General features: G+C 43.3%; 1 protein-coding gene across 2 annotated transcripts in view; it reads left to right on the forward strand.

Annotated features, from left to right (window-relative positions):
- Positions 1-26979, forward strand: part of grid2 (glutamate ionotropic receptor delta type subunit 2) — a 938240-nt gene that overhangs the window by 147167 nt on the left and 764094 nt on the right. For both annotated transcript variants that reach the window (XM_033022403.1, XM_033022410.1), the window contains exon 2: positions 12577-12732. In XM_033022403.1, the coding sequence (XP_032878294.1) occupies positions 12577-12732 (156 nt within the window). The remainder of the gene's footprint in view (positions 1-12576; positions 12733-26979) is intronic.

Raw genomic sequence — 26979 nt, forward strand, 5'->3', positions numbered from 1 at the left:
CCATGTTTTGAGTGGTGGGGGAGGTTCCCCACCCCCCCCCCCCCATCTTTTATAATCCGTATTTTAAAACTGTTAAAAAAAGCTATTAAAAAATCTCTGCTTTCCGCGAGACAGTGGGGGTGGGACTGATGATCGAGGGCGCTGATTGGATGAGAGAGACGTTGGTCAGCAGGCAGTGGGGGGGGGACCATGATGATTCAATGCGATGATTGGAGGAGGGAGGTGTCGGTCAGTGGCAGAAGTAAGGGGGGGGGGGTGGGACTGAGGATAAAGCACCGTGATTGGAGGAGAGAGACGTCTTGGTGGAGCAAAGATCATAAAGCGGAACTTGAATCGGCCCGTTTTTGATCGAATTTATTTGCCACACAACCAGGGTCGGTGGAATTCTGGGTTGTCAGCAGCGGTACAATAATAAAGAACACACAGACGCAATAAAAATGTAACACAAACATCCACCACAGCATTCAACACTGTGATGGAAGGCACAGAACTTGGCCAGACCTCCTCCATTTTCCCCCGTGGTCGGGACCTCCACCCTCCGCAGCCGTTGCTGCGGGCGTCCAGATGGTAAGGGACAAAGTCAAAGGCAAGGTAAGTCCTGGATCGGCTCTTCCCCACCGGAGACCGCGGCTTCAGGCTGGTGTAGGCCGCAGGCCGGCGGTCGACGATTTAAGGTTCCCGCCGCGCCGCAGCCAGAAGCACCGCAGACCGCAGGGCCGGTGGTCGAAGCTCCCCTCCAGGGGTGATGGTAAGTCCATGCCGGACCCGCGGTAGAAGTTTGCCGAGGGCCGGCAGTGGTGGCTTCTTCTCCCCCCGGGTCCCCCACGTGAGATCCCGGGCTGTAGACGCCGCGCCAGCTGGAGCTGAGCAGACCGCGGCTTCAGGCTGCCGGCTGCCCCGGGCCAGCGAAAGGGAGCGCTTCCCTCCAGCGAGCCCCAGCGAAGGCTTACCCGCTCCACGCCGAGAGTCCACGCTGCACCCGCCGCTGAAGCCCCGAGCGCGTCTCCGGGAAAGGCCGCGCCGATCCTTGCTGTTAGGCCACGGGGGAGGCGACCTGGAAAAAGTCACCTCTCCATGGGGGAGGCGGCCGAAACGGTTTCCCCCTTACTCCCCCACACCACCCCCCACACAAAACACACCGAGAAACATCAAAAACATACTTTAAAACATACTAAAAAAATAAAAAAAGTTGGAAAAAAAAACCAACGCGCTGCTGACAGGCTGCTGCCACTGCAGCGCCCCCTCTATATTTGTGGGGCTTTTCGTTGCCCGGCCCAGCGTGGCTGGCCGTGGGATCTTCCACCACCCCGTGGTCAAATTGCTGCGTTGAGGCGATCGAGGCTCCCGATGTTGAAGCCTCCGCGAACGGGCCGATTGAAGCCCCACGATTCAGGGCGGACGAAGCTGCTGTTGCTGGAGTTCTGAGTCGGTCACCAACCAGGTCAGCTCCCGATGTTACCGTCCACAGAGCCCATGGCTGAACCTCAGTGTGTGCACACGCGCACACGTGGCCGCCAAGAAATTGTGTCCCCCCCCATGTTTTGATAGTGATTTGGGTGCCTAGTGCACAGTGTACACAGTGTACATGGACCATTATGGGGTCCATCTGTTGCTGGCCCTGCTTTGTTCTGGCATTTTCTTACCTCCAATTCCCTCCCCTCTATTTTCAGTCTGAAGAAGGGTCCAGACCTAAAACATCACCCATCCTTTTTCTCCAGAGATGCTGCCTGACCTGATGAGTTACTCCAGCACTTTGTGTCTATCTTCGGTATAAACCAGCATCTGCAGTTCCTTTCTAAACAGATGCAGGATAAAGGGAATAATGTTCAGTGCAAGATAAAATCGAGTAACATCCGAATAAAGATAGTCCGAATGTCAGGACCACTCTAGATGGAATTTCAGGACCACTCTCTAGATGGTGAGAGGATGGTTCAGTTGCCTGATAACAGCTGGGGAGAAACTGTCCCTGAATCCGGAGATATACCTTTTCACACTTCTGTACCACTTGCCTGATGAGAAAGAGGGAGAAGAGTCCAAGGTGAGACTGGTCCTTGAATGTGCTGGTGGCCTTGCCAAGGCAGCGTGAAGTGTAGATGGAGTCAATGGAAAGGAGGTTAGTTTGGATGATGGCCTGGGTTGTGTCCACAATTCTCTGTAATTCTCTAGCGGTCTTGGATGGAGCTGTTCCCGAACCATGCTGTGATGCATCCTGACAAAGCACTTTCCACGGCGCTTCCATAGAAGTTGGTGAGAGTTGTGGGGACATGCCAAACTTCCTTTTGGAGACTGAATAATGATCTAATTTTGTTCCATAGCCTTTAGTAAACATGAATGCATGTACGACTGACAACTGTTAAACAATTTAATGATGCAACTCATTCATTCATTTAATCATTTAGTCATTCAATCATTCATTCATTGTTGGCCACATCTGATCCATCATTTTAACAGAATCTTCTTATAACTTGCACATTTATTGCCTTTTATCCTCCTTCCACAATTTTTGCTGGTATTATCTCTAACAGCCCCAATTCAGGCCTATGTTTGTTTCAAATGGACTATTCATAGAAACATAGAAACATAGGTGCAGGAGTAGGCCATTCGGCCCTTCGAGCCTGCACCGCCATTCGATATGATCATGGCTGATCATCCAACTCAGTATCCCACCCCTGCCTTCTCTCCATACCCCCTGATCCCTTTAGCCACAAGGGCCACATCTAACTCCCTCTTAAATATAGCCAATGAACTGGCCTCAACTACCTTCTGTGGCAGAGAATTCCACAGATTCACCACTCTCTGTGTAAAAAATGATTTTCTCAAATAATGGGTAAATGACTTATAGTGCCTAAACTCAAAAAAACTTTTTTATATCTGAAATGGAAAATTCAAGATGATCAACGAGTATCTGGAATGTGCCTATCCTGAGGTCAAAATTGGCCAATAATTATTTTGGTAAAAAAGTATGTTCAGCACAAACATTGTGGACCATAGGGCCCATTCCTGTCCTGTACTCTTCTATAATCAATATAGTGTCTGACCACATTTTATATTATAGTGTACAGCTGCAGAGAAGGGGTAACAGTTTAAAAATGCACAGCTCACAATGAGGTAGACTGGAAGATTAGGAATTCATCTGTTTGGTTTTTTTTTTTGGGGGGGGGGTTGTTTAGCACTCACGTCATGTAGAGATAAATGTTAATTAGGGGGTTGATTGGAGCAGAGATTAATTTGAGGAAATTGGGTTATTCTATGCATTATTATTACAAATGATGGAATGAAATCATTTTTTTAAAAGGAACAGGCCATTCAGCCCATTAAGTCTGCTACATATTTAAATAAGTTCACGGCACAGTGGTGCAGGGGTAGAGTTTGTTGCCTTACAGCGCCAGAGATGCGGGTCCGATCCTGACCACGGGTGTTGTCTTAATGCAGTTTATACGTTCATTCCGTGACCATTTGGGTTTTCTCTGGGTGTTCCTTCCACACTCCAAAGATGTATGGGTTTGTAGGTTAATGGGGTTCGGTAAAAGTAATAAATTGTCCCTGGGTGTAGGATTGGCTAGTGCATGGGGATCACTGGTCGGCACAGACTCAGTGGGCTGAAAGGCCTGCTTCCGCCCTTTATCTCTAAACTAAACTAAACTATTTTACGAAACTCCACCTTCCCAGCTTCTCTCCATATCCCCCAAATTCCGTTGCATCCAAAATAATTTTAAAATCATTCACTTAAAAAAAAAATGGCTGTCTAAAGGACCAATCAAAAAATCAATGTGCTCAATTCTATTATTGGCTCCATGACTCTTAATGATGTGATTTATACATTTGATACTGGAAGAAGCATTCTACATCTGGCATCTACGATCAAATGTCTACAAAAGAAAGTATTGCCAATCATAGAAAAAACTATTTCTTAGCAGAAAAAGAAAAAGCTACGAGGAAAAGAACTACAAAAAATTCAGTGTCCATAATTCAAACATACTGTCTTAAAAAGGGCATGCCCCATTTCGGCTCATTATCCTTTTTCCTAAATATACTCAAACATTGCTCCTGTGCTTTGATTTAAATACCTTGGACAGAGCTCTCTGCATTTAATTAACAAAATCCACCACTGCTATGTACACGAAGGACTCTTTGACAGTTTCACCTAAATATGACCATGATGTGTCGTGATTTTTTTGTTATGCCTTTACAGCTAGGCTCACTCAATCTGCCAATATATAAAGAAAATTATCACCAAATTGTCAGTACAAGATAGCCTGGAAATTATTGCAGGCTGCTGATAATTTAGCGATCATTCAAATTGTTGAAAAGCATGAATAATGCAAACTGGAATTGCACTAAAAAGCCTCCTGTACTATTTTTATTCCATGTACTTAATCAGATTAGATTTATTTGTAATGCAAAAGTCGACTTGAGGTCTCCACCTCTTCCTCTTCACTGCCATAATGCACAAGACGAGGAACATAAAGCTTGTTTACATAGATTAAGGAGGCATGGTTGCCGATGACACACACCTATTTTGATGGTGCAGAAATGCATTCAGAACCCTTGGCTAGAGGTGCTCTGCTTCAGAATGGATCATCAATATGGGACTAAATGATGGGGTTCCATTAAGATGGCCAATTAAGGAGGTGTGACTATCCATGTGTTAAGAACGCAGAGGGGATGTGGAGCAGAAACAAGGAACATGATAGAGTCTAAGAGTTATACGGTGTGGAAACAGGCCCTTTCACCCATCTTGCCCTCACAGTCATCAGATTGGAAACTGGTTCTTTGTCCCAGCCTGGCCACGTCGACATCTACACTAATCCCACCTTCTTGTGTTTGGCCTATATCCCTCTGAACATAGCCTATATCTGTGCCTGTCCAGATGTCTTTTAAATGTTGCGATAGTACCAGCCTTAATTACCTCCTCTCGCAGCTTGTTCCATATACAATACCACCCTTTGTGTAAAAAAGGTTGCCCCTCAGGTTCCTATTCAATCTTTCTCCCCTCACCTTAAACCTATGTCCTCTGGTTCTTGATTCCCCTAGTTTGGATAAAAGGCTCTAATCATTTATCCTTCCTTTCATGATCTTATACACCTCTATAGGATCACCCCTCATCTGCCTGTGCTCCAAGGACTAAAGTCCCAGCCTGCTTAATATCTCCTTACAGCTCAGGACCTGAAGTACTGACAACATCCATGTAAATCTTCTCTGCACCCTTTCCAGATTGACAACATCTTTCCTATTACACTAATATAATAATATCATCTTCCAAAAGTTCAGGTGAATTATAGCTACATAAATATTTTCATAGAACATTGGAATAGTAACAGCACACAAGGAGGCTATTTGGCCCATTTAGTTTGTGCCAGCTCTCTACCAGCTCAGCCATATTTACTAGTCGGGAACTAGTCGCTGTGAGAATGTTGGAAAGCAAGTGGCAATTTAAGAGAAAGATTTCTAGAACAAATCACGTGTTGAAGGGTGATGGTCTGTTTTCCATTAATTGTTCGGGGAATATTGGGGAATATTTGGGGAATATGGGGAATATTTATTGTTCATAATTCAGCCGAACTTAACATTCGGGAAACAATTTATCTCTAAGAATTTCCATCTTCACCACAGTGTACAGTGGTGCAGCTGGAAGAGATGCTGTCTCACAGCGCCAGAGACCTGGGTTCGACCCTGACCTTAGGTGCTGCCTGTGTGGAGTTTGCATGTTCTCCCAGTTACTGTGGGTTTCCTCTGGGTGCTTCAGTTTCCACCCACGTCTCAAAGACGTGTGGGTTTGTAGGTTAATTGGCTTCTGTAAATTTCCCCCAGGGGTTAGGGGTGGATGTGAAAATGGGATAACATAGGGCTAGTGTGTGCGGGTGATCAATGGTCGGCGTAGAGTCTGTGGGACAAAGGCTTGTTTCCTTGCTGTATCTCTAACTAAACTAAACTACCGAGTCAGTCTCACTAATTCAGGACAACCCAACATTCCTTACAGCTTGTGGGATACTTTTGTGTGATTTCTGTTTTATCCATCTACATTTGGTCTCTCTGGCAAGGCCAACATTTATTGCTCATGCTTTGGCTGTCTGTGGAGAAAGAATGATGGAAGCTGTGGAGAACACGAAGACATAAATAACTCTCCAAGTTTGAAATCACACTTTACACGAAGAATAATTGTTGCAGTTGTTGGTTGTCAATCATCCCAGTCCTAAAATATGATTATGGGAGTGAAACACAAAGTGCTGGAGGAACTCAGTGGGTCAGGCAGCATTCGTGGACTGGAGTGAAATGGACAGGTGATGTTTCTGGTCAGGATGCTTCTTCCGACTGATTAGAGAATGGGGGATGGGGGAGAAACATAGAAAAGAGAGCTGGGCCAGGACAAAGTGTGGCAAGTGATAGGTGGAGGAAGGAACTACAGATGCTGGTTTACACTGAAGATAGACACAAAATGCTGGAGAACATCAGTGGGTCAGGCAGCATCTCCGGAGAAAAGGAACAGGTGAAGTTTTGGATTGGGACCCTTCTTCAGACTGAGAGTCAGGAGCAAACATACTAGAGCAGAGTAGCTTTGGTCAGGGGGGAGGAAAACTAGAGATATGAAAATGGTCTATTGTTGGCACTCTGAGAGGTGATAATGAGGGGATAGAAACAGTAAAACTAGCAAACTGACCAGGGTAGTGGGGGAACAGAGAGAGAGGGAATAGGGTTACTTGAATTTAGAGAAATCAATATTTACACTGAGAAGGTAAACTGCCTATGCGAAATATGAGGTGATGTTCGTCCAATTTGTGTCTAATGGGTGATAAGTGATGGCTTTTTCTGATTGGCTGTCAGTGACTAGCGAAGTTCGGTAAGGCTCAGCGCTGGGACGGCTGCTATTCACGTTGTATATTTAATGATTTGATTGAGGGGATTGAAGGCAGATGATACAAAAATCGGTGATGGGGCAGGTAGTGCAGAGAAAGCAGGGACTCTGCAGAAGGATTAGGATTGTTTGGGAGAGTGGGCAGAAGCGGCAGATGGAATATAGAGTAACAAAGTGTGGTAATGCATTTTGGTTGTAGGAATAAAGGCGTAGATTATATTTTATAAATGGGGAGAGAATCCAGAAATTGGAGGTACAAAGGGACTTGGGAGTGCTGGTGCAGGTTTCCCAAAAGGTTAATCTGCAAGTTGAATCAGTAGTAAAGTAAGCAAACGCATTTATTTTGAGAGGGCTTGTATACAAAAACAGAGATGAAATGCTGAGGCTCTATAAGGTGCTGGTCAGGCTGCATTTGGAATATTGTGGGCAATTGTGAGCACCATATCTGAGGAAGGATGTGCTGGCTCTGGAGAGGGTCCAGAGGAGGTTCACAAGAATTATCCCAGTAACGAGTAGGTTAACATATGATGAGTGTTTGACCACACTGGGCCTATATTTGCTGGAGTTTAGAAGAATGAGGGGGGACCTCATTGAAACGTACAGAATAGTGAAAGGCTTGGATAGAGTGGATGTGGAGAGGATGTTTCCACTAGTGGGAGAGTCTAGGACTAGACGTCATAGCCTCAGCATTAAAGGACATCCTTTTAAGAAGGAGATGAGGAGGAATTTCTTTAGTCAGAGGATGGTGAATCCGTGGAATTCTTTGCCACAGACGGCGTGTAGGCAAAGTCAGTGGATATATTGAAGGCAAATATAAATGGATTCTTGATTAGTATGGGTGTTAGAGGTTATGGGGACAAGGCAGGAGTATGGGGTTAGGAGGGAGAGATAGATCAGCCATGATTGAATGTCGAGTAGACTTGATGGTCCGAATGGCCTAATTCTACCCTTAACACATATGATCTTATGTCTTTATAAACTGATTCATTAATAACCTTTCTTCCAACATAGGACCTACCATATGATGTAAATAAATGTGTTAACAAAGAGGCAGTTCATTGATGATTGGTCAGGCAAAGTCCCTGGAGAACATGGATAGGTGAAGTTTTGGTTCGGGACCCTTCTTCAGATGGCTGGATCCTTACATTGCTATATACAACCCACCCAATAACTATTCCCACCATTGTTCTCAAGGATTAGAAACAAACAACCTCCAATGCTGCTTTATAGCAATGATAGACACAAATTATCGGAGTAACTCAATGGGTCAGGTGGCATCTCTGGTGAAAAACGATGGGTGACGTTTCGGGTCACGGATCCTGACCCACAACGTCACCCATCCATGTTCTCCAGAGATGCTGCCTGACCCGCTGAGTTAATACAGCAATTTGTGTTTATCATTGGTCACAAAGTGCTTGGCATGCCCCCTGCAGAGAGTTGTAGTGTGTGTATGTTCAGGAATCAATGCTTGAAATGTCAGCTAAACCTATAAGTTGCCAAGAGCAGTGATCTTTGTTAACCATTAATAATTAACAATAATCATTAATGTCACAGTAATTATAAATCAAAGTCCAGGCATTCCTTCTGATGTGTATTTGACACGAGTGAACCTTGTTATGGCCATTGATTGAATTTGAAGTTCTCTGCTGTTTTATCTCACTGCTCAGAGTTTAACCCCATACCTCCAACAAGAATTGGAGAGAATGTGGGGGTTTTATTCTTCTTGCACTTTTATTGTCATTTTACCCGCAGGGAAAGTGAGCGAGGACAAGTACAGGCATCCTTTCCCAGTATTCCATACATCCAGGGAATAATAAAAAGATAGAAAATAACTAATTGCTCCTATGTAGGACTATCTTTAATCGGACTTTACTGGACACTATCTTGCACTAAACGTTATTCCCGTTATCCTGTATCTGTACACTGTGGATGGCTTGATTGTAATCATGTACAGAATTTCCGCTGACTGGATAGCCCGCAATAAAAAAGCGTTTCACTGTACCTCACCACACATGACAAAACTAATCTAATCAACCTCAAAATGGCATCAAACTCTTTACAGATAAAGAGTCATAGAGTCATACAGCATGGAAACAAGCCCTTCGGCCCAATTTGCCCACGCTGACCAACTTGCCCCACCTACACTAGTCCCACCTGCCTGCGCTTGGCCCATAATGAGCCCAAAAATGAGTGGCTTATCAGGTCATCTATTGGAGCTGTTAAATATCGGCCACATTAACTTTAGTTTAGTTTGGAGATACAGCGTGGAAGCTGGATCTTCGGCCCTCTGAGTCTATGCCGACCACAACCACCCAAAGCCTAATTCTATCCTGCACACTTGGGACGATTTACAGAAGCCAATTAACCTACAAACCTACACGTCTTGGGATCTTTTTGTCTAGTCTAGAGATACAGTGCGGAAACAGGCCCTTTGGCCCACCAGTTCCCTGCCAACCAGTGATTCCCGCACACTAACACTATCCTACGCACGCAGGGGACAATATTCAATTTGTTTTACCGGTCAAGTTAACCTGCAAACCTGTACGCCTTCGGAATATGGCAGGAGACCAGAGCACCCGAAAGAAACCCACACGGTCGTATGGAGAATGTAGAAACTCCGTACAGACAGCACCTGCAGTCAGGTTCAAATCTAGGTCTCTGGCACTGTGAGGGAGCAACTCTACCGCTGCACCACTGTCCCACCCCTGAGGGCCTAGGATCCGAGGGAGGCCGGACCGAGAATATATGGGAGAATTCACCTTGCAATGTGTGTTTAAACTATGAAATTCCTTTTTTTCATCAGAATATTTTTATTCCAGATTAGTTAAATATTTGTTTGTTGACCTACTTTTGTGATAGGATGTGAAATCAATTTTTACAGATCATGCCTTACAGCTCCTTAGGCTACTGGACTCATCATATAACACTGGCATTACACATTCCTTTATCTTCTAACTCTTCCACAGTCTGTCCCCCTTCATTCATTGAAGAGAATAGTTACCGCTCTAATTCTATTTATTGAAGATGATTTGAGTTTTATGTCAAAGCATTGCATTAAAAATATTCATTGACTTGGCCTCCACAGTCTTTCGTGGCAATGAATTCCACAGATTCACCACCCTCTGACTATAAAAAAATCTTCCTCATCTCCTTTCTAAACGTACGTCCTTTTATTTTGAGGCAAAGGCCTCTGGGCCTAGACTCTCCCACTAGTGGAAACATCCTCTCCACATCCTTCTACCTTGGCCTTTCACTATTTGGTAAATTTAAATGTGTTGCGCCCCCACCCCCTCCCCTCAACACCCCTGCACACATTATTTTTTTAATAACGGACTTGAATTTTAAATCCTAAAGCACTTTTGGGGATTTGAGATGAAGCTGGAATGGAAACGTCATCCATAACTCCAAAGGGTAGCCAAAGGACAACAGATGGCACAATGGGCTAAGTGTTCGGCTGGCAACCGGAAGGTAGCCGGTTCGAATCCCGCTTGGAGTGCATACTGTCATTGTGTCCTTGGGCAAGACACTTCACCCACCTTTGCCTGTGTGTGAATGTGTGTGAATGTGTGTGAGTGATTGGTGGTGGTCGGAGGGGCCGTAGGCGCAGATTGGCAGCCACGCTTCTGTCAGTCTGCCCCAGGGCAGCTGTGGCTACAGAAGTAGCTTACCACCACCGAGTGTGACTGAGGAGTGAATGAATAATGCGATCTAAAGTGCCTTGAGTATTAGAAAGGCGCTATATAAATCCCATCCATTATTATTATTATTAAAGGAGAAAAAGCTCACAAAAATGTTGAAATTCTGCTAAATGAACATATTATACTCTGCCATGATACTTACGTGTGACTAAATGCAAGTCTGAACAGTATAAAAGAGATGAGAATGTGACTTATATTCAATGGTGACATATGCATTCATTTATTGGTACCATTACAGGCTCAAATTAATTGAACCTGCAGGTAATTCAGTGATTAAACTTTAATAACCATTAGTGCAATTTGTCCTTTATTGCCTCCACCTGGTGCTCAGTTTCAGAATATATCTCATTGTTTTTTCAACAGATTTTTTCTTTCAAGTCATTAGGTGTGATTATTTAAGTGGCTTCCTCTTTGTTTGTTGGATCATCTCTACTGCATTCCCAGTGAGTGGTTCTCTGGCTAACAAGTGTAGCAATACACAATGTCAAACTTAACCTTGGAAATGACTATTGAAAATAGTTAGGGTTTGGGATGTTTTGGAAGATGAGATTATGAAATGTAGGAGTGACCACCAAGCAAAGGGTGGCATGCTGATGCCAGCGGTAGAGTTGCTGCCTTATAGCGCCAGAGACCTGGGTTCGATCCTGACTAAGGGTGCTGTCCATACGGAGTTTGTACATTCTCCTTGTGACCTGCATGGGTTTTCCCCGTGTGCTCATGTTTCCTCTCACATTCCAAAGACCTACATGTTTGTTAGATAATTGGCTAGTGTGTCAGATGGTGCTAGTGCACATGGATTGCTGGTCAGCGTGGACTTAGTGGGCCAAAGGGCCTGTTTCCATACTGTATCTGTAAGCTAACCGAAACAACCTTGAGGTTTTTCACAATGTTTTTCAAATCTGGTGCTGAACTTGCATGTGGTCGCTTAAGATGTCAGAGCATTTCAAACAGCAATGATATGTAAGTAGATATCGGATATCAATTATTGTCCAGGGCAATCAGTAATAAGGGATGTGATGTTTTTTTATGGTTACCAGGGAGTGTTTTGATTTTTCTAAAATAACCATCCACCTGTAATCCAATGCTTAGAACATCGAACGTAGAACAGTACATCACATGAACAAGACTTTGGCCCACAATGTTCAAGCCCGAACATGATGCGAGGTTAAACTAATCTCCTCTGCCTTCATGTGATTCATATCACTCCATCCTCTGCATGTCCATGCACCAATCTAAAAGCCTTTTAAATGCTGCTAACATTTCTGCCTCCACTACTGTTCCTGACAACACATTCCAGGGGCCCAGCACTCTCATGTTTATAAGTCATAGGAACAGAATTAGGCCATTCAGCCCATCGAATCTATTTCATTCAATGATGGCTGACCTATTTTTACCTCTCAATGCCTTTCTCCTGCCTTCAACCCATAACCCTTGATGTCCTTCTTAATCAATAATTTCATCTTCGAAAACATTCCAAACCCTAACTATTTTCAATAGTCATTTCCATGGCTAAGTTTGACATTGTGTATGATTTGGCCTCCACAGTCATCTGCGGCAATGAATTCCATTGATCCACCACCCTATGGCTAAATAAATTCATCTTCATCTTTCTAAAGGCATGTCCTTTTATTCTGAGTCTGTGCCCTCTGGTCCTAGATTCTTCCACTAGTGGAAACCCCATCCTCGGCACATCCACTCTATCACGGCCTTTCACTATTCGGTAAGTTTCAAGGATGTCTCCTCTATCATCGTTCTAAACTCCAGCGAGTACAGGCTCCGTGCCATCAAACGCTCATCATATGTTAATCCAGTGCTGTATATGACTGAAAATTGGACATAAAAACACTAGATGTATGCCTTGGGGCACTACTAACTGAATAATAGCACATTCCTTTGTAATTTCTCTGATTACATTCCCCTTTCTTAACCCCTATTCAATAGGACAAATCTCAGTTGAGAGTTCAGGTGCCATTGAATGTCACGTTGGCAAAGATATTTTAGTAAATTATTTATTTTCTTTAACAGGGGCAATTTTTGATGAAACGGCCAAAAGGGACGATGAAGTATTTCGACTGGCTGTTACTGACCTCAACACCGATGAAGAAATTCTTCAGACAGAAAAAATTACATTTTCCGTCACATTTGTGGACAGCAACAATCCTTTCCAAGTTGTGCAGGAAGGTAGGAACCTATTTTTTCTTGTAACTATGTGAATTTATGCTGCATTGTTGCACCCAATTGCCCACAGTACCAATCAAGATGTGATCTTTCGCCTTGTTGAAGAAACATTATCATTCCTCCATTGATTTGTGCAAATAAATCCTTTCATCATTTCCCTGTTGAAATGTTTTAGGATAATGTTATTCGGGTAATCTCTCAATGATTATTATCTTGATCAAATGTGTCGATTATTTTGATCCAATGTTACAGCAGAATTGGTGGGAGAAAGCTATTAACTTCCATCAATAAAATGAACAAAATGGGCTGCTTGTATTTTGCAATGCAAATTTGGGTCTAGTGTGAATGAAGTGCTTGCCCTGCAGGAGTTGATTTCATGTTTGTTTGGTTGAAATGGTTCCTAACAATAGGCAAACGTTTTGTTCACCAAATGTTTAAATATTTGAGATTTGTAATATGAGCAGTGACACAGAATGTCATTGATATGTGATGGAGAGCTCTTTGAATTAATAAGTGCAAAAATGTTTGGGCTGGGAACATGGAAGACTTGAACACTGACTCTGCAATCTGTGTTTTTTCTATTTTAATTCTTCATTCCCTGACTCCAGTGTACAGTTAATTTATGGTTGAGTGTTGCATTGTGAAATAAGCTCTCAGAATACAATGATTTTTCAACGCTGTCATAAGAAAACGATTTATTTTTTATTTTATTTTTTTTATTTTTTACCCATTGATGTTAGTCATTATTTCAGCAACAGGCAAACAGCGCACAAAACCAGACCAGAGGTGTTTGTTCAAAAATCCACCTATGTGTCTTGCGGCAAGACCTCTTGTAGAATGTGATTTGTGCAGAATGTTCCCTTCTACTGTAATTACAAAACAGCGAGACTTTTATTAAGAGCGGGTTTAAATGATTGGGAGGTTAATTTTGTCTAAATTGTCTGGATTCTGAGTTTACCCAGGGGTCCATACACAATTTTAAGAAATGTAAATTGCTGCTTCTCTTCTGCACCCTGGGTACTTTCTTCAGAAGTTGCGTACGGGGTAGGAGCCATCATCAGTGTTCAGATATCAGACTGGACCCCCTCAATGAAGCATAAAACATATTGTCTTGATGGCATGATTCTAAGACGAGTTGATCTAAAATTCCAAGCTGTACAATTTATTAATTCCTCCGTTTAAAAAAAAAATCATAGCCAAGAATGGACATGGCTTTAGATGACTATTGGATCTTATTGGACAATATACTGGGTCAGGGTACCAAATGAAATTGAATAAATACAGGGGAAAGGAATCCAGTGGTACAGAGTTACAGATTACCTTCAGTTTAATTCAATTAAATGCAGTGACCTTCTCTTGATAATTTCTTGTTATTTGCTTAAACCCAATGACGGAATCTGCGGGAACTGATATTATTTGGAAGCAAGCATGGATTGGGAAGTTACTTTTTCTTCTCAGGAGAAGAACAAGTTCAACCATTATTCCCTTCCATTCTCACTGCAGAAATTTACTGGTGGAAATCGGTCAAATTTAAAAATGGTTCGATTGGTTCTTTTTGATGGATTCAAATACATTTGGCAGAGCAGTCTACTCAGAATAGACCTTTGTTTATTTGTTTGTTGGCTGGAAATATCCCGGGAATGTAAACAATCTGAACAGTAATGGTGCATGTTTGAATTCTCTGCAACGCCCAGGACAAGATGAAATTGCTTGTAACATGGATGATCAGCCGTGATCACATTGAGTGGCTGTGCTGGCTCGAAGGGCCAAATAGCCTCCTACTGCACCTGTTTTCTATGTCTATGTCTAACTTGTCTTGCTCTGCTGCCTGAGTGTGATTCCAATCATGCCACGAATTGGTCTCCTAATTCACCAGGTGAAGTTATATGAGAGGAAGGTAAACACAATTGCTGGGGAAACTCAGCGGGTGCAGCAGCATCTATGGAGCGAAGGAAATAGGCGACGTTTCGGGCCGAAACCCTTCTCGATATTCTTGTTATCTGAGAGGAAGGCAGCCTATGTTATAGCTATCCTATTTTTAGTCTTTTTTATCATTTGTTTTCTACATTTATAAATTTGTCAGGGCTTATGGGTAGAAGGCAGAAATGAGAGGGAAAGATGGATCAGTATGATTGGATGACAGAGTAGACTTGATGGACTGAATGGTCTAATTCTGCTCCTATATCAAGATCTTTTCCTGTATGGCTATCCAAAAACCTTTAAACGCCACTATCATATCTTATGAACATTGGGCATTAAAATTAGGGCAAATTAACTGAGAAGGTGGGAGAGCTGTCATTTTAAGATGTTGAGTTATCAATGGAATCAAAGGATAAGGAAATGTCAAAGACTAGAGGGCATAGCTTTAAGGAGAGGGGGGCAAATTTAGTACAAGCGTCAGGGCTTATGGGGAGAAGGCAGGAGAATGGGGATAAGAGGGAAAGATAGATCAGCTGTGATTGAATGATGGATTAGACTTGATTGGGCCAATGGCCTAATGCTGCTCCTAATTCTGGCCTAATAAACTATGAACTTATGAACTTTTGCACAGTGGTAGGTATCTGCAGCACACTGCCTGAGTTGGAGGTTTAAAGTAGATAGAATAATGGCATTTAAGAGGCTTATAGATGGCATCTGGATTTGCAGGGTATGTAGGAATATCGAGCATGTGCAAGGAGAAGAGTTTAGTTGTGCTTGGCAACATGTTCGGGGTGGATATTGTGGGCCAAAGGGCCTGTCCCTGTGTTCTACTATGTCTTAAGGGTTAGTGCAAAGTAGGGCAGAGATCAACCATGATGTCATGAGTGGTGGTGCAGACATGAAATGCCAAGTATTTCATTTCATTATATCAATTATCTCATTACTTTGTCTCATATTATCTCATCATATTATCCTCTTATTATTATCATTATAAATTTATTTAAAGGTCATTAGCTTCAGATCAAAGTGCGGGGATGCTTGAAAATCCTGCATGAAATATGCCATGAGCAGACAGCTGGGGTTTTAACTTGACCATCTTGTGTGTGTCTGAACAAGGGTCCTGGCCCGGAACGTCACCATTTCTTTTTCTCCAGAGATGCTGCCCGACCCGCTGAGTTACTCCAACTTTTTGTGTCTCCTGTTGTTATAACCCAGAATGTTGCCTGACCCACTGAGTTATGCCAACACTTTGTGTTATTTTGTGTAGACCAGCATCTGCAGTTCCTTGTTTCACACATCGAGTACTGCATGCTGCTTCTAATCATTCACAATCGGCAGGCAGTGCCCGAGAAACATTGCTGGAGTCCGGTGAATTTGCTAATTGTGCCACTGTGTCTCATCGGGCTAAAGCCAACTAAAGCAAATATTCTTAAATACTGAATATTAAATTACTATTTCCCCATCTTTATTGAAGATACATTCCACCCCCAGCGGTGCCTAATGGTCCCGGAAAGGCCCCAGGGTGCTCCCTCATTGGGTTCTTGTGGGGAAAATTGTAAGGAGTGAATCTCTTTCAGTGCTTCTATCCCTTCTTACTGAGTACACTAACGGCTTTCCACTTTGCAGTATTTTGGAACTAACTGAAGCAAAAGGTCACAAACGTGCATGAGCAGTCTGATTTCCAACTGACTGGAAACCTCTGCAACAATACTTCTGTCCGTCTGAATTCTGTCACCCATTATTTTTCTCCACAGATGCTGCCTGACCCGCTGAGTTCCTCCAGTATTGTGTCTCTCTTCTGTATACCTCAGCACAAACCAGTTCTGAACCATAACACCAACTACAGGAAGGATGCCATTAAAAGTTGGCAAGGGTGCAGAAGTGATTTACAAGGATGTAGAAACAAAGAACTGCAGATGCTGGTTTATACCAAAGGTCGACACATCGCACTGGAGTAACTCAACGGGTCAGGTAGCACCTCTGGCGATAAAGCATAGGTGACATTTCTAGTCGGAACCCTCCTTCAGATGTTGCCGTGGGATTGTGGGCTTCAATTATAACGATAGATTAAGTAGGCTGGGACTTTTCTCTTTGGAGCATAAGAGGCTGAGGGGTGACCTTATTGAGGTTTATAAGATCAGGAAGGTCATGGATAAATGAACACATAGTTTTCAAACTTCTGTCCCTCTTGCCTGATGGGGGGTCCTTGCTTATGATGGTGGCCTTGTTCAGGCAGCTTGAAGATAATAATAAGAATAATAATAATACACTTTATTGTCATTGTAAACATATCCATTGAAATTTCAGGCGCACTGCTCGAGCGGAGCTCCAACGTATCAGATACATAATAACGAGTAACCAAAACGGCAAGAAAAGGTCGTCATAATGTACAATATTTCACAGTATAGAGTTGTGGCAGTACAAAATATTAGCTATGGGGGCTGTGTGTTCAGTGGATAGTTATATGGATGGGAAAGGAATGGACGGTTATGGTCTGAGCGCAGGTATATGGGACTAGGGGAGATTATGTGTTTGGCACGGACTAGAAGGGTCGAGATGGCCTGTTTCCATGCTGTAATTGTTATATGGTTATATGGTTAGTGCAGAGTTCAGAGTGGTGATGGCCTTGGGGTAGAATCTGTTTGTTAATCTTGTGGGTGGTGTGTGATTTGATGGACCTGTAATGCTTTCCTGAGGGCAGAAGGGCAAACAAGTGATGTGCGGATGAGATGAGTCCTTTAGGGTGCTTGATGCTTTCCGCAGGCAACAAGAGCTATAGATCTCTTCCAGGGCAGGCTGATGTGTGTTGGTGATCTCCTGGGCTGTATTGATGACTCTCTGCAGAGCCTTCTTGTCAGCCGCAGAACTGTTGCCATACCATTCCAGAATGCCATGTGTCGAAGTGTAGATGGAAGTACCAGCTCCATCAGCCCACATTTGGCCCATATCCCTCTAATCCTTTCCTACCCATGTACATGTCCAAGTGCCTTTTAAATGTTATTACAATCGGTGTACCGAAATGCAATATTACTCAGTACACCACTCTGCCTCAGCAAGACAGGCTGCATAATCAAGGACCAGTCTCACCCTAGTCACTTCCTCTTCTCCCTTCTCCCATTAAGCATGAGGTACAGAAGTTTGAAAACATATACCTCCAGATTTTGCATGTTATAGTAAGTTACTGCTTCCAATATGGTGCCCAACCCTGATGACATTTTGCATGTTAGCCACAGAAGCAGATCTGCAATTGCATATTATAATCGCTCCATACTCATAAATATCTATACACTGTAAATGGCTCGATTGTAATCATGTATTGTCTTTCCATTGACTGGATAGCACACAACAATAGCTTTTCACAGTACCTCGTGACAATAAACTAAACTAAAACTGTAAACTGGACTTGCCACAACTACCTCCACTGGCAGCTCTTTGCATATACCCACCTCCCATTGTTATGTTTATCACACTGTTTACTCCGAGTTTAATATGAATTAGGAATTGTATTGTACCCTTTTGCATATCTAAATAATCTGAATGATGTACCTCCATACCGATGAGTTAACAGCCCTGATTTTTTTTATTTCATTCCCCTCATTATTAGGAGCCTTCAGCTGCTGAGGGTCAAATACAAATCCCCTTCCTCAATCTTCCCACTTCCCTTCTTTTCTCATCTTAACACAGCAGTCACAGTGGTGCAGCAGTAGAGTTGCTGCCTTACAGCAAATGCTGCGCCGGAGACCGGGGTTTGATCCCGACTACAGGTGCTGTCTGTACGGAGTTGGTACGTTCTCCCCGTGACCTGTGTGGGTTTTTGCCAAGACACAAAGACGTACAGGTTTGTAGGTTAATTGGCTTGGTACAGTAAATGTAAAAATTGTCCCTATTGGGTGTAGGATAGTGTTAATGTGCGGGGATCGCTGGTCGATGCAGACCTGGTGGGCTGAAAGGCCTGTTTCTGTGCGGTATCTAACTAAAATAAACTAAACGCAAATGAGCTTTTAATCATCGGTTTCACTGTCTCCTGAAGAGCTCAAGGTCAGATTTTGTTTGGTAATCTTGCTACACAGCCCTTGGGAAGATCTAAAGTGTCTACATTATTGCGAGTTATAGCCATGGCAAGGTTCATTATATCAGGACCACTGAAAAGATTAATTCTCCTCCGCTTGATCTCTTCTAATGCTTTGAAACAGAAAAAATAGGGATTATCAATGTATGTGCATACTCTTATTGGAGATTAGTACATTTGATGTATGAAAGATTTATTTTATTTGTTTCTTCTTGTGTGGTTGACGCACATCCCTGGGACTTACTTATCATGCTGTGATCAACAACTGGTGTGATCAAGCAAACAACATTTGGAAAAATACCTACCAAAAAAAGTGAAAAGGAAATGAACATTTTGCTTGCAAACACTGACTGACACTAAAACCTATTGCAATTGAAATTTCATTCTATAATTGGGAATTAATGCTTAGCATTCAAAACCATGCAATTTGGATGAAGGATTTTTGCAAGAAGTTTCTTTGCAAAACACTGTACTCCTCCTTCGTGCTGTAATAATTGGGTTTGTGCCAAAATGGGCAATTAGTGCTAATTGAATCTTGCTTATTGATCACATTTACAATTTCACTCTACTCGATTGTAAAGGTCAACCAAAACTCTCTTGACAGGTGAAGAGAAGCTAAACCCTTATTCTCTTTTATTTAAAAGTTGCATTTGGAAAGTGCATTAAATCTGAATCCCATTAAGAAGCGGCAAACCCCGTGTTCACTCGAAGCTTCCACCAGCACTTAAACTCTCTCCGCCCACCTACAGTCAAATAATGTATCCATACCATAGCCATGCCAAGCTTCAGCTATCCCCCTCTATCCTTCTCTCCTTCAGCCTCGCCCAATACTTGTATCAGCTCTTGCACCTGGTCCATTTTTCCATTCTTGCTTCTCTATATTGGTTTGTCATAAGTGATAGGAGCAGTATTAGGCCATTCGGCACATCAAGTATACACTGCCATTCAATCATAGCTGATCCATTTCTCTCTCCTGCCTTCTGCCCATAACCCCTGACACCCATACTAAACTCCTGCCCATTCTCCTGCCTTTTACCCATAACCCCTGACATCCATACTAATCAAGAAACTATTTATCTCTGCCATAAAAATATCCATTGACTTGGCCTCCTGTGGCAAAAATTCCAGATTCATCACCCTCTGACACAAAAAAAAATGATCCTCATCTCCTTCCTAAAAGAACGTCCTTTAATTCCGAGGCTATGACCTCTAGTCCTAGATGCTTCCATGAGTGGAAACATCCACTCTATCCAAGCCTTTCTCCATTCGATAAGTTTTAATGAGATCCCTAATCAAGTCAAGTCACTTTTATTTCTATAGCACATTTAAAAAACAACTCTTGTTGACCAAAGTGCGTTACATTGGTGGAGGTACTAACGTTATACAACAGTGGTTCATAGATTAAGTGCATACATAAATACAGACAAATAGCCCTCCTCCAGAGGACATCAAGAAAGGCTTGAGAGTAAAGATGAGTTAAGTCTCGACTTAAAGGAGTCGATGGAGGGGGCAGTTCTGATGGGAAGCGGGATGCTGTTCCACAGTCTAGGAGCTGCAACCGCAAAGGCACGTTTCTTCACCCTTCTAGACTCCAGCGAGTACAGGCCCAGTGCTGTCAAATGCTGATCATATGTTAACCCACTCATTCCTGGGATCATTCTTGTAAACCTCCTCTGGACCCTCTCCAGAGCCAGTACATCCTTCCTCAGATATGGTGCCCAAAATTGCTCACAATACTCCAAATACAGCATGACCAGCGCTTTATAGAGCCTTAGCATTACATCCCTGTTTTTTGTATTCTAGCCCTCTTGAAATAAATCCTAGCATTGCGTTTCCCTTCCTTACTACCGATTTGACTTGCAGATTAGCTTTTTGGGAATCCTGCACCAGCACTCTCAAGTCCCTTTGCATCTCTGATTTCTGGATTCTCTTCCCATTTGGAAAATAGTTTACGCCTTTATTCCTACTATCAAAATGCATGACCACACTTAGCTACACTATATTCCATCTGCCACTTCTCTGCCCACTCTCCCAACCTGTCCAAGTCCTGCAGAGACCCTGCTTTCGCTACACTACCTGCCCCTCCACCTATTTTTGTATAATCTGCGAAACTTTGCCACAAAGCCTTCAATCCCCTCATCAAAATCATTAATATGCAACGTGAAGGATATTGACCCCAGCACCAACCCCTGCTAGTCACAGGCAGTCAACCAAAATAAGCCCCCTTTATTGCCACTCTTTGCCTTCTGCAATCCAGCCAACCTGCTATCCATGCTGGTATCTGTCCTTTGATACCACAAGCTCTCATCTTCCATAACAACCTCACGTGTGGCACCATATCAAAGGCTCTCTGAAAATTGGGGTAAGCAACATTCACTGACTCTCCTTTGTCTGTCCTGCTATTTACTTCTTCAAAGAATTCCAGCAGATTCGTCAGGCAAGATCTCCCCTTCGCAAAACCATGCTGAATTTGGCCTATATCATGGACTACTAAATATTCCGTATTCTCATCCTTTTTAATGGACTCTAATCTCTGATCAGTTCAAAGTTATCATAGAGTTATAATGTCATACAGACTGGAAACATATGTTTTAGTGTTAGAGATACAGCTTGGACAACGACCCTTCAGCCTACTGAGCCCGCAACGATCACCCATATGCTAGATCTATGTTTTTCACATTCTACACATTAGGGACAATTTACAGAAGCCAATTAACCTGCAAACCTCCACGTCCTTGGAATGTGGGAGGAAACTGGAGCACCCAGAGAAAACCCATGCGGTCAAGGGGAGAATGTACAAACTACATATTGGCAGCAGCCGTAGTCAGGATCGAACCCGGATTTCTGGCGCTGTGAGGCAGCAATTCTCCCGCTGTGCCACCGTGCTGCCTTATGTGCTTGAGGGTGCTGGAATATATAACTTCCCTCTTGATAGTCAACAGGCTAACTGAGGTCTAGCGCAGAGAAAGGCCCTTCGGCTCAACAAAAATGACTGATCCAGATCTCTTGCCACTCACATCTAAAGCTATATCCATGCCAAAGGTGGGCATAAAACGCTGGAGTAACTCAGTGGGTCAAGCAGTATCTCTGAAAAAAATGAATAGGTGATGTCACCTATCCATTTCTCCAGAGATACTGCCTGACCCATTGAGTTACTCCAGCATTTTGTGCCTATATTTGATACATGCAGCATTTGCAGTTCCTTTCATTACTTATATCCGTACTGTTGCCATTACAAGTCTTGGCCTCCACAGATCTATTGGATAGAGAATTCCAAAGACACTGCAGGTCACGCAGATGCCACCTCAATAGAAATGTTGGCTTCCAACCAAGATTTGTCCAATAATGACTGTCAGATATTGTGCTAAAGCAACATGTTGAGAATATTTAAATTATTTCACTTCATGTCTTTATACTAATTAAGTTCCCTTCTCCAATTCCAAATGCCATGAAGTAAAACTTATTAATATCGTCAAAATACAGAATTAGACGAGTGCTAATTTTGGATCAGGGACAGAGAATATTTATACACTGCTTGGAATAAGAGGTTGTGTTTTGCATGTCTCAGTTCTAAGGAGATGTTTTTAGTCTTAGTTTTAAAGATACACCACGGAAGCAGGACCTTTGTCCGCACTGACTGGCGATCCACACACACACACAAACTAGGGACAATTTATAATTTTACCAAGCCAATTAGCCCATGTCTTTGGTGTGTGGGAGGAAACCGGAGTACCTGGAGAAAACCCACTTGGTCACATAGAGAACGTGCAAACTCTGTACGAACAGCACCCGTGGCCAGGATCGATCCCGCGTCTCTGGCGCAGTAAGGCAGCAACTCTACCGCTGATCCACCATGCCACCATGTTTAAACTTGTGTGAACAGTTTAAACTGAATTTGAAGATGTTTAAACTTAATTTGAGTATTTTCCAATGTTCTTTTGGGTGAGCGAACCTATCAAGAAAAATAATGGCAGCATCTTCATCATAATTGTACTAGCTGCTTATTATGTTGTCATGAAGTGTAACGGCGATGTTTTACCTGGGTGATAGTTTAGACTTCAGAGATAGTGTGGAAGCTGGCCCCCATGTCCCACCGAGTCCGCGCCGACCAGCGATCACACCGTACACTAACACCATCCTACACACTAGGGACAATTTTACCAAAGACAATTAATCTACAAACCTGCACATCTTTGCTGTGTGGGAGGAAACCGGAGCACCCGGAGAAAACCCACGGGGACACAGGAAGAACGTACAAACTCTGTATTGACAGCACCTGTAGTCAGGATCAAACCTGGGACTCTGACGCTGTGAGGCAGCATCTCTTCTGCTGCGCCACAGTGCCACGCTAAGTTGGTATTTTTTTCTGATAATGAGACTGCCTGTCTTTTCCTGTGTCTAGTCCCACAATCATCTGTGCTGCTACAGTGCTGCCCTGGTAAGCATCCCAGATATTGATCACTTCTCCACTAGCTCAGCCACCTGAACCTTGACCTCCCTTCCTAAAGCTCTATACCGCTCCATCCTATTCTCTGCCAAAATAAAACTTTTCCTTGAAACCTTCATCTTTGACTGAGCTTTTGGCTGTTTGTCCTTGAAAGCTTCTCGAGGGATCCAGCGTCAGATTTTGTTCGATAATCATTCCTGTGGTTATCAAATTCCTGGTGTGTTTTAACATCTTCAAGGTGGTATGCACTTAGATGATGTTGTTGAATGGAAGTACAAGTGGATGGATGAGAGGCAAAGTATATCTTGTGGACTTGCGGCTGAACTGCAAAGAGCAATCGATGAAATTCCACTTTGATGAAGATTTTTCACCCTCCATTTGATCCGCTGCAAAAATACAGATAATGCTAGAAATACTTAGTGGGCCTGCCATCTATGGAGAGAAGAGTGGAGTTAATGTTTCAGGTCAATAACAGAGTATTTTGCTGCTGGATCTGATCCTTTGTGACAAGTTTATGCGCAAACTACGAAAATTGCTTCTCTGATCTTATCGCTTGACTCTGCTCACACTTAAATGGACAGTTGAACCTTGCATGGACTTCAATGCAACCTAATTCACCAACATTGATCCTCACTTAGGTCTTTGCGGAGGGACATTGAGATCCACTCGCATGCCTCGGTTCATGAAAGAAACAAATTTTGTTTGGTTTTAGGTTAGTTTAGAGATACAGCATGGAAACAGGCCCTTCGGCCCACCGAGTCCATGCCAGCCAGCGATCACCCATACACTAGTTCTATCCAGCTCACTAGGGACAATTTACAGAAGTAAATTAACCCACAAACCCTCACGTCTTTGGAAGGCGGGAGGAAACCAGAGCATCCGGAGAAAACCCACGCGGTCACAGGGAGAACGTACAATCTCCGAACAGACAGCAGCCACAGTCTGAAGAAGAGTCTCGAGCTGAAACGTCACCCATTCCTTCTAAAATGTTTTTTGCTTTTCTTCCTTCTGTCTTCCACCATTTTCCAGCTTCCCTACCTTCCTTCCGTAGGCATAAAAACATAGAACTATACAGCACAGGAGCAGGTCCTTTGGCCCACAATATCTGTGTAGAACAAGTTATCGGGGTAAACTTATGTCATTGTCTACTTGTGTTCTATACCCCTCCATACCCATGTGCTTATCTGAAAGTCTCTTAAATGCAACTATATGCCTCCACCACTACCCCTGGAAGTGCGTTCCAGAAGCTATCACCCTCTGATACTGGTTTGGACTTGGTGGGCCGAAGGGCCTGTTTCCACACTGTTTCTCTAAAGTGTCTAAATACTGCTAGGGTGGAAATAGTTCTGATCAGACTTCAAGTGAGTGATTCCTATTGAAATTCCTTGCCCTCCCACTCTCGTGGGAGGTCATGTGGTATTGTGTTTGGTTTCAGCGGCGTTTCATGCAGTGAATACATTTTTGTACATTGGATTACAGTTTAGACTTTACGGAGGGGGCATGGTTGCGCAGCGGTAGAGTTGCTGCCTTACAGCGCTTGCAGCGCCGGAGACCCGGGTTTGATCCTGACTACGGGTGCTGTCTGTACGGAGTTTGTACGTTCTCCTCGTGACCATGTGGGTTTTCTCTGAGATCTTCAGTTTTCTCCCACACTCCAAAGACATCCAGGTATGGAGGTTAATTAGCTTGGTGTATGTGTAAAGTGTCCCTAGTGTGTGAGGGAAGTCTTAATATATGGGGATCGCTGGTTGGCACAGGCTTGGTGGGCCGAAAGGGCTGTTTCCATGCTGTATCTCTAAAACTAAAAACTAAAACTTTAGTGTTTAGAGATACAGGGCGAAAGCAGGTCCTTTATCCCACTGAGTCTGCGCTGACCAGGAGTAGGCGACATTTCGGGTCAACTGAAACGTCACCTACTCCTTTCCTCCATAGATGCTGCCTCACCCGCTGAGTTTCTCCAGCATTTTTGTCTACTTTTGATTTTTCCAGCATCTGCAGTTCCTTCTTAAACCTCCAATCCTGAATGTTTTTGGAGTGTGGGAGGAAACTGGAGCATCCGAAAAAACCCCACGTGGTCACACGGAGAATGTGCAAACTCTGTACAGACATCACCCTTAGTTAGGATCGAAACTGAGTCTCTGGCACTATGACAGCAGCTGTACTGCTGCGCCACTGTGCTGCCCACAGTTGTCATCAAACCATCACTAATAAAACTGCCACACAATGACTGAAGTCAAATCAGTTCATCCAAACATCAGCATTACAATTGGATTAGATTTGCCACATGTAAAACTAGCTCTCTCCTATTACAACAGCAAGCTTTCTCTCAACAGCAAAAGAATGATGTTAAAATATTAATGCCCCTGTCCCACTTAGGAAACCTGAACGGAAACCTCTGGAGACTTTGCGCCCCACCCAAGGTTTCCGTGCGGTTCCCGGAGGTTTTTGTCAGTCTCCTTACCTGCTTCCATTACCTGCAACCTCCGGCAACCTCCGGCAACCACCTGCAACCTCCGGGAACCGCACGGAAACCTTGGGTGGGGCGCAAAGTCTCCAGAGGTTTCAGTTCGGGTTTCCTAAGTGGGACAGGGGCATTACATCTTCATTGTTTGGATCAGCCTTATTTATGGCCCTCAATTCTTTTCATCGAGAATTTTTACAAAAGTAGTGGAATAATTCTATATTCTGTTCCTTTATCTCTATCCGTTCCAGCTTTTCAAACCCCTGGATAGATCACTACTCTTTGAAAGGTTTACCTTAGAGATATACCATGGAAGCAGGCTCTTTGGCCCATCGAATTCACACTGCCCAGCAATCACCTGTACATTAGTTCTATCGTTGACACTAGAGACAATTTACAGAAGGCAGTAAACCTACAAAGCTGTACGTTTTTGGAATGTGGGAGGAAACCAGAACAACCATGAAAACCCACGCGGTCACAGGGAGGAAAGAAAGTCTGAAGATGGGTCTTGACTGAAAACGTAACCTATCCAGGCTCCCGAGAGATGCTGTGTGACCTGCTGATTTACTTCAGCGCTTTGTGTCCTGGAAGTTGAAAGGTTACAGAGAGATTTGACTGAAGTTCATGGATATCGAGGAGAATTGATGGAGAGAGAAACATTTTGTTCCCAGTAGTTATTTGGGGAATCTGGGACTTGTGGACTAAGTCCAAAAATTAAAGCCAGTTCTTTCAAAAGTGAAGTGTGAAAACACTTCTGCATGCCAAGTGTTCTGGAAATTTGGAACAAATTTCCTCAAACAGTAATTGATGTTGGGTTATATTGTGCAGCCTTAAATTTAAGGCTGAGATTAATGGCTCGTAGTTTTAGTGTTAGCGATACAGCGTGGAAAGTGGCCCCTCGGCCCACCGAGTCCACACCGACCATCAATCATCCATACGCTAGTTCTATGTTATCCCACTTTGGCATCCTACACACTGGGGGAAATTTACAGAAGCCAATTAACCTAAAGGTTTTAAGGGAACCAGTGTATCGTTTCACTTTTCAACAACCCACTCCTAAACCTGGCACTCTATTCCAAACTTGATGAGGGTAGAAGATTGCCAGGAGAGAGAAAGTACTTCAATGATGTTCCCTTGGGGGCTGGGAAAATATGTAACATCTCCATCAGCTTCATAAGAGGCATTGTGCATTTTCCATTCAAAATGGAGAAGAATCATCCAGGAAGTTATTCAAACCTTCAGTGTCTTCAAAAGGAGTCCAGCAAAAACACTTCCCAAAATACTCATCCAATGTCCTCACTGGATATGATCCCACCAATGGCAGTATCATCAGATATTGTATCGCACTTCACA

This window comes from Amblyraja radiata, chromosome 1, assembly GCF_010909765.2.
Source record: "Amblyraja radiata isolate CabotCenter1 chromosome 1, sAmbRad1.1.pri, whole genome shotgun sequence".
In the NCBI taxonomy this organism is placed as follows: domain Eukaryota; kingdom Metazoa; phylum Chordata; class Chondrichthyes; order Rajiformes; family Rajidae; genus Amblyraja; species Amblyraja radiata.